The sequence below is a fragment of the Porites lutea genome, chromosome 2 (assembly GCF_958299795.1).
Source record: "Porites lutea chromosome 2, jaPorLute2.1, whole genome shotgun sequence".
NCBI classification, from domain to species: Eukaryota; Metazoa; Cnidaria; class Anthozoa; order Scleractinia; family Poritidae; genus Porites; species Porites lutea.
Genome location: NC_133202.1, coordinates 6,579,616 through 6,588,549, shown reverse-complemented (window position 1 = coordinate 6,588,549; position 8,934 = coordinate 6,579,616). Strand labels below are relative to the sequence as shown.

At 40.0% G+C, this 8,934-nt stretch overlaps 1 protein-coding gene across 1 annotated transcript; it reads left to right on the top strand.

Moving 5' to 3' along the window:
- Window positions 1-1,544: 1,544 nt before the first annotated feature.
- Window positions 1,545-8,651, top strand: LOC140926538 (monocarboxylate transporter 10-like). The gene is made up of 5 exons (XM_073376264.1): window positions 1,545-1,933; window positions 2,887-3,133; window positions 4,285-4,609; window positions 5,808-6,177; window positions 7,599-8,651. Exons 1-5 carry the CDS (start codon window positions 1,768-1,770, stop codon window positions 7,790-7,792), a joined length of 1,302 nt encoding a protein of 433 aa, XP_073232365.1. The 5' UTR covers window positions 1,545-1,767; the 3' UTR covers window positions 7,793-8,651.
- Window positions 8,652-8,934: the final 283 nt, after the last annotated feature.

The window sequence follows — 8,934 nt, the reverse complement described above, 5'->3', positions numbered from 1 at the left end:
TGGGACAAGCAAAGCCTTTGGGGAGTTCCGTCCGCCATTTTGTCTTTTGTTTGACATTCTATTTGTTCAAACCAACCCCTCCATAGGCCCTGCAGTATCATTAATATTGGCCCTCAGTGATTTTAGCCTCGAAGACGCTTGCTGTAACGTAAGTACTCAGAAAGTACACCTTTCTCAAAAAAAATATTATTTTCTGCCGCACTAAATTAAAAACTTTGATTCAGACGTCGTGCTTCTGCCGTGCTTATGTCGAACTGAATTCAAAAATTAAGTTCGGCACGGCAGAAGCACGACGTATGAATTGGCCTTAAGTTTGCTGACTGAATTTATGCGACTTCATGATCATACAGACTTGTTTACCCTTTAAAAGGCCGCCGAAAGACTGAAATACTCCATTGAAATTCCTACATGCTTATGTACGTACTTCAGTGGACAACTTAGCGGTAACCGAATCTCTTCAGCTAAGGGACTAACCATATGCTTTCGTTTTGTTCCACTAAAAATATTTGTCACATTGTACCATTCTGTTTGGTAAAATATGAATTGCAAATTAATTACTCGCTGTGAAAATTACCTAATAGAGTTTGGTTCTAACTTCAACAGGTCTTCTGCTTCGTGTTGCTTTGTAGACTTCGTAAATCTTCGACGAGTAATTTTTACGAAAAAAATTGTGGTCAGTTAATCACGAATATCGGAAAATAATTCTTTTGTTCCACCCATCACGACTGGCGTGTCGTTCACAGCTCACGACGTTTCATTTCACTATCACAAGTCACGCCAACAGCAACAACTTAAGCTTTACTCTACAAAGGCTAAGGCTACTTAGTTTTTCCGGTCACATTTAATCGTAATAAAAATTAAATCCTCGCTTTTAGCTTCGTATCTCCCATGTTTAATACTCGCGTGAGGCCTCTTATCTCTCGTCACAGGTCAGTGAGAATTTGTTGAAGTCATTTTAAGGGACGGACCATTAGAAAAGTTATGGGGGGGAGGGGAATTTTCGAGCCGCAGGAATTTTGTTTCGTTATCAAATTCCTTGTATGAATTTTTTTAGGCCATAGCATGAATATTTTTCAGTATTAATTGGCTTGCATGAATTTTTTTCATTTAATTTTCCCTTGAGCGAATATTTTTTTTGTACTTCGCCCCCCCCCCCCACCCCATAAGTTTTCCAATGGTCCGTCCCTAGACAAAATTATCAGCGCCGTTTACTACTTTACATTCGTAAGTTGATTGGTTTATATTTGTGCCAGTGAATGTACCAACGTCAACAGAGCCGCTTCAACCGCGGTTATTTTAGTTTCGTCTGTGACACAAGCTGTTTTAGTTAAATTTTTATCTGAGTTAATTGTTTCAACTTCATTAGCATGCATTACCATACCAAAAAACAAAAGAAAAACAAAAATTACCTGAGATAAAAAATTAACTACAACAGATATTTTTTCCCTCGTCAATATTTGGTAGGTAAAAATTAAAAGCGTCTCGTTGATATGACATGTATACGGATAACCTAGAGATCATTTCCTTTCAGTCTTTCATGCCAGTCATACCTATACATAGTTTATGCCGGCTGAGCGACGTATTGGCCGATCGGAGTAACATATCGTAGTCAGTGGGGACCATGAGAGAAGTCTTCTATTTTCACTTCACATCTTATGGAACCGCCGGTATCTGTTTTCGGGAATTTTAGACAGTTTAGGCTCGATTACCAGCCGCTGTAAGACCGGACCCGGGAGACGGCGGAAATCGAGCCCATAGACAGATTTGATGGATAAAAAAAGTAACGAAAAGACGGCACCGGACAGAGGGTTTGGCTGGTGTGTCTGTGCTGCGGCTTGCGTTACACAGTTTATTTTAGCTGGAGTTGAAAACAGCTTTGGTGTCCTCTTTATTTACATACTGGAGGAATTTGGTGCTGGCAAAGCAGATTCAGGTACTTCTCTAACTATATAAAGTAAAATAACGTAACGTAAAGCAAGGCCGTTGGATAGGATGAACTTCTATAAATTGCTTTTTAAGGCTGTTGCAGGCGCGCGGCGTTCAGACAGTGGAGAGTCAGTTGGAGAGTGGAGCGAAGTAGTCGCCCTATGTAAGGGGATCTAAGACAATCTTGGATTCTGGGATTCCATACCGTGGCTCCGGATTCCCAGGTAATGGATTCCAGTCTTTGTCGGTGCATCTGGGATTCTAGATTCCATTTGTCAATGGAAATCCGGATTCCTTTACCTGTGTTCCGGATTCCAAGGCTTCCGCGAGCAAAAATTTCCTGTTTTTCAGAAATCGGATTTCCTTGCATGAGGCGAAAGTAGAGCGCGAAGGAAAACAACAGTGGACGAGAAGGAGAGAGAAAAAAAGAGAGAAATTTCTTGTCCTTTCTCCATACACACCTCGATGTTTTTTCCGGTGCACTTTTCTTTAGTTTACGCCGTTCCCGCAAACTGAGCTCCTGCAATAGGCCATAAATTCTGTCGTTATTGGTAACCAGTTCGGATTCGTAATCTAATGTTATGTTTATTTCGGTAAGTTGTTTCTGCTGTTTCTGGCGTATTTATGGGCCACAGTGTACCCCCTCATTTAAAAGAATCCGGATTCTGGAATCAGGGAAATTTTTGCTTGTGGGATCCCGAATTCCTAGGCTTTGAAATCGGGAATACAGCTCAAGGATTCGGTATCCCACTAACGACTGGAATCCAGAATCCAAGTGCCACTGACAAAGATTGGAATCCAGTACCTGCAATCCAGAATCGAAGACTGCCTTGGATTCCCAAGGGCGTTACAGGTGTTACCCCTACCAAGACTCTACCAAGTCCTTTTTTTTTTTAAGTCAAAATGCATCACTGCCCTCACTGAAATGACTGACATCGGCTTTTCCCTTTTTGGCTTTAGCCTGGGTTGGGTCAATCCACCAAGGTTTCCTTTATATTCTGGCTCCGTTTGTTACAATGGCAGCTGACCTATGGGGATGTCGGATGACCTCACTTGTTGGAGGAATTCTGTGTGTAGCGGGTCTCGGAGCGTCCTCGTTCGCCACTCGGGTCTATCATCTGTTCCTTACTTATGGAGTGGTTTTTGGAACTGGTGCTTGTTTTGTTCTCATAACAACATACAGAGCCATCTCGTTGTGGTTTAAAAGGTCAGATATTATCTTGTATTTAATTTGTTTTTTTACGTGTTTAGCCTGTGTGGGATATTCATATAATTTAAGTTTTATTATTCCGGTATTTCCTCTCAAGTTAAGTGACAAAATGACAAATTCAAATTCAAATAACTTTCAAGCCCTTTGACTGCAAACCCTGAAATGTTTTAAGATGTACAGCTGAGCGTTTGTGTGTTAGAAATGGTCATTTATTTAAATTTTATCTTAAGGGTCTTTCACATATTCAGAAATTTTGCAAGGAAAAGAATTTTAAAAATTGCGCCTTATTTTACAAATCTTATTTAAGCTGTATTCGAAAAACCGCGAAAGTAAGTCAGGGCAAACATCTTACGTGTCAGATCTTTTAAATGATCTGATTGTGCGGTCCATAAAGACTGCTAATAATAGACTCTATTGCAAGTTAGTAGTCTTTATGACTCACTCAGAGTGGTTTTGCAAACGGCTACTACGTATTCCCCAGGGCTTCGCATTTGCAGTTTGCCGTCGGTAACAAAAGAGTATAAAGGGGCTAGCCCTTTTATCACTTGGTAATCATAGTGCTTACGCTTGGCTTGCCGCATTACCCAAATGGACTGGAAACTCAGCACTCCATGTCATCCCGCAAATTTGAACATTTATCTTTACAGTGTTTGGTCCCACACCGTGGACCCCGGATTCCAGTTATTGGATCCCGACAGGTTATGGACTCCTGATTCCGGATTTTTTGTTAGTGGAACTTGGATTTCGGATTGCAATTGTTACTGATTCCAAAACCAAGCCAAAAAGCAAAAGCAAAACTTTACTGGATTCCAGAATCCGGATTCCCTCGCATGCGGCGAAGTTTCGTCGACAGCTGGCTTTCCAAATTCCTGCATTTTGTTTAATTCACTTCCATATTAATTATTTCATATCATATTCTGCACGCACGAAATTAAAAAATATATTAATCGAAGCGTACTGTCCTTAATGTAGCCGGCAACGATAAATTTAAATCAGCTTTTGCTCATTTTTTGATGAATGTGAAAGCCAGACTTGAAAAATGGCGCGAAAAATTGATTACAAGATCATCATCCACGTCTTTCTGTCATTTGCTGTAAACGCAGTGCTTTCAACAATCTTCCTAATGCTACATCACTTATCTATTGTAGACATTTGGCACTCGTCAATGGCATATGCACCGCTGGTCAGTATTCAGGTACTATTGTGTTTAGTCAAGTCATCCAGCTTGTTGTTGAGCAGAAAGGTTTATCCGGGACTTTCCGAATTTTGGCGGGAATTGCCAGTGTTATGGTGTTTATTGCGTTAGTGTACCGCCAGCCACCTGATACCCCCGGAGGAACTTCTCCAGAAAAATTGTGCGTAAAGCCGAAAGATACCTTTGACTTTTCACTTCTGAAAGACAAATCGTTTTTTGTCTTTTTACTGGGAACAAGTTTGTACGCCTTTGGTTGTTATGTTCCTGCAACTCACGCGGTAAGTCAGTCTGTTTTTTTTTTTCTTTGCGAATGCCCTCCTTAATGCATGGAGGCGGTCCGTCTTTGTGACGTCAAATCGTGAGAGTTAGAATATGGCTGAGAGCGGAATGAAAATTGCCAAACTAAAAAAAATGCTTGGAAATAAATACCAAGAAGCAAGCAAGGAAAGATTCGCATTAAATTGAAACGCTCCGACGCCGTGTTTAATTTCTTTCAGTGCGTCAAGCACATAGCATCCTTGCACAGTGTAAAGTTTAGGAAATTAGCGTTAATTCTTACCCAAATATATTGCTATGAGATATGTGCTTCTTAAGGGAAGGTCCTCATTCGAGAGACACTAGAGACCTTTAGATTCGAGGATGAGAACGACTACGAGTACGAAATTTGTTTCGGAGTTCCTAAGCTTCATTTTACGACTTTTTTTACACCAGAAAAGTTAGCACTGTTATCTTTATTGAAGGAGGTTAAGCCCTCTCTTGAAGGCAAAATAATAAAACTTCTAACATTTGATAACTTGTTTCTGACACCCCTCTGTAACAGACCCAGTGGAATTAGAATCTATTTCATTACCGGGTTCTCAGACAAGATGTCAGCGGGTTGGCTTCCTTTCCACTGCGTTTTTTCTTTGTTGTGTATCTCCCATAGAAGCTAAAAGGAGAGGCAGGCCTGACATCTTAACCGAAATGAAACCTCTTAAAACCTTTTAAGTACTGCTATAGCGAGAAGAACTAGAAGAATAACTCTTTTTAATGCGAGATCGATTACCTGTACCCTCCGATTTTTTTTTTGTCAATAGCAATAATTTTTTTGTTTTTGTTTTTCTTATGAAAACTATTCGCCAGGTACCTGGAAAGCTAAAATTATTACTGGGTATACTAAATTAAACCAACAGGAAGGGTTTCACTGGGTCTTTTACAGAGGGGTCTTTTCTGCTACTACGACATTCTCGCTAAAACCATGAATTCTTTAACTTGTAGTAGAATGACGATGACTTTGACTTTTTCCCGCTTAGATAACGCTGGTTCATGCGCGCCCGCTTCTTAGTATTGAGAAAATCTCGTTCTCACCCAGTGGTCTTCCTCTTTGCAAATCTATATAAAGGTCTCACAGACATAATTGCACTACCTTCAAACGGGCGTTTTTTCATTAAATAAATTCTGAATATATTTTTTTTCTCATGTCCATCCGGGTTTTAGCCTGCCTTTTCCAGAGAAACAGGAGTGTCGAAAGGCAAAGCACCGTTCTTGCTCATAGCCTGGTCAATATCCTCCTTTTTGTTCTCTCTTGTTACTGGTAAGCTTGCCGATAAGTTCCGATCCCATCGTGTGCAGATATTCCAAGTCGCCATGATCGGTGTTGCAAGTTCAACAGCTCTAATCTCTGGGGCTTGGCTTTTTGAGATTTTCCTTGCGCTTATGGTACTGTACGGTGCCTTTGATAGTGGATTTGTCTTGCTTAGGGCAGTGGTTGCTGAAGACCTTGTTGGTAGTGACAAGGCATCTCGAGGAGTAGGACTGATGTTTGGTGCCCTTGGTTTTGCGTATTTAGCAGGGATTCCGTTAGCTGGTGAGTAATGAACATTTACCATACTTATTGTAACTATAAACTAACAAACCTTTTCCATGAGACATTCCGAGAGTGGCAATAGTAATTGCAAAAAAAGGAACGCAGGTGTTACGTAACGGTTGGTTACTATTTACATGGGCAAACCGGTCGGCTCACGATTTGGGCAAATGGTACGCAAGACTTGTAAATCTTGTCACGGAATCGCGTTTGGAATCACATAATACAAATCAGTTCCATTTACCGAATAACGAACGCGATTAGGCCTGAAACTGGTATCAAAGATGGCTTAATTTGAAGAAGTTGAACACAAATTTGCGTTTGGAATATTCCGTCCGGAAAAACAAGACTACCTTAAAAAATGAGATGTTCCGTTGCTCCCGGAAATTTCCCGCTGGAACTGCCCAAAAAGTCCTGTTCCATTTACTTCCCAACCGGTTTTTCCGGAAAATTTTGTAAATGGTGTAAACAACCAACGTCACGACTACCGGCGCGCTTTGCGTTTCTTTATGTAAAAGCGCAAGATCTTTTGCTCCGGCAACATTCAAGGAACTTCACTTTCCTATAGCCATCTAATGCTATGCGGAGATTGCATGAAATATTTCTTACATTATAAGAAATTTTTTACATCATTAGTCCTTAAAATTGGGAGGTAACACTGCTTACGCGGTAATCTGACCATAGCCATGTCCAAACATCAGTCATGGTTAAATACAGGCGTTTGAATGAGGTCGTCACGAAAACTAAGTTTCTTTGTCTACAAACCAAATACAAAGGTTGTCTACCTTTACTGACTTTTATGTGGAGGGAGGCAGTAAATGCATTTGTTATTCATTCAAAAAATGTCGCCGTTTTTGATTGGCTCCAATCCCCCGGTCCCCCGGTTCTCTATAACCAACTAGTGCTGTATACCATCGATCAACCTCGCTTCAAGATGCGGTAGCCTAGCTGTTTATTGGAATTCCTGAGTGAACTAAAAAAGAAAATGACGTTCATGGCTACTCGAAGACGACAAAGCTGAATTTCTAACTAACTGAACGGAAGAAATGCAAGAATACGCAAAACGTATCGCTCGATGGAAGTTATCTACTTTTTGAAGAGTATCAGTCTGTAATATATATCCTGAAACTGTAGCGAGAAATAGTCCAAAGTTTCAAAGAAAGTCTACCAGAAAGAAAGCTTATTAAGTACTTAGATTGAAATATTTTGAATTAATAACAAAACAATTATTGAATTCGGCTTTCGCAGATCTCGGAGGATGTTATCCACCTCGGCCTCTCAGCCTCGGAAGATAACACCCTCCTCGATCTGCAAAATTCTTCACATCCTACTCAGCCTCATTCAATAATTGCTAAAAATGCTTTCCTTCCTTTCGTTTTTGCGATGTGAAATGAAATGATAACACTACTGTTATCCTACCGTAGGTTGGATATTTGACACCACCCAGTCATATCCTTTGAGTTTCACTGTGGCTTCCCTGTTAAGTGCGACCGGCTGCTGTCTTCTTTTTCTTATCCCACCTGTTCAAAAAGTGGAAAAAAGTTCGAGATGTACTAACAAGAATACAGGATATAGGCTCAGTCTTGAGCAACAAGAAAAACAAGAAACGGCGTTATGACGTCTCTGGTGTGTCTTTTTCCAGACGTAGTTAATCGATAATCGATAATAATCGATAGTAATCAGTATCAATCATCGATAAATATCGTTTTCCGATATCGATAGATAGAAATCGGTAAAGAAAAAAGTTGTGAGTTCGATTAATATCTATGATTTTCCGATAGAAATTGATGATGATTTTTTTATTGATTGTTATCGAGTACTATCGATTCCTATCGATTTTTAATCGATAATAATCGATAACTTATTTTTTGTGTGACTTCGATTTCTATCGATTTCCGATATCACTCGATATTAATCGGCGGATTAAATCGATGAATATCTATGATATCGATTGATTTCCGATATCGATTTTTATCGACTTACTACGTCTGGCTTTTTTAATCTGCAACCTTCTTTCCAAACGGCGATGTTGGCGTTCAATAGAATTCAATTTTTTGAGCACAACTTTCATGAGAATAAATTTTAGTTCCAGGCGGAGAAACGGTTTTGCAATTGGTTCTTGAGCCCCAGCATGGCCGTTGTAACGTCAGGCAAAAACTAGCAATCTGAGCCTTACATGTTTCCATCAACTAAAACGTTAACGAGCTATGTCGGAACCTGCACATCGTCTGCTTGATGACCTTGATGTTAGGTCACAATATATGCAAACACGGCTACCGTTCTTTTTCAATAGCATATCCGGCCCTCTGTTGGACAATTTAATATGGACAAATATAACAAGAACGGGGCTCTGACTATGGACTCTGTACCACTGTAATCTGTGTAATCTGAACGTTGCTCTAAATAAGATGATGATGGTGATGATGATGATTATAATGATGATGATGATGATAAATTGAACCCATTATGTGTAAAAGAAATACAGACGACAAGCTGAAAGTGTCATTCTGCTAATGGGGCCTGAGGGACAAAGTTTCATTTTCGATTTCAGTTTATTTACCAGAAAAAAATATAGCCATTCAATGCAATGCATACATGGAAAAATAATATTTAACGGTTAAAAGTGGTGTGAATTAAGTAAAGGAGTTAGAAATATTTTTCTGCGTCCTCCGAAAGTGCAGGGGAGGTTGGACACGGTCCGAAATGCATCTTGGTAGGAGTAATCAACCAATCGCATCGCCGCATTTCCTCGTTGCTCAT

What these genes read in the sequence shown, in the direction of transcription:
- LOC140926538 (XM_073376264.1), top strand. Translation starts at nt 1,768, where the DNA reads ATGGATAAAAAAAGTAACGAAAAGACGGCACCGGACAGAGGGTTTGGC. An exon ending in TGCTGGCAAAGCAGATTCAG is followed by an intron (nt 1,934 to 2,886) that starts GTACTTCTCTAA and finishes TTTTGGCTTTAG; the next exon opens with CCTGGGTTGGGTCAATCCAC. An exon ending in ATGTTCCTGCAACTCACGCG is followed by an intron (nt 4,610 to 5,807) that starts GTAAGTCAGTCT and finishes TCCGGGTTTTAG; the next exon opens with CCTGCCTTTTCCAGAGAAAC.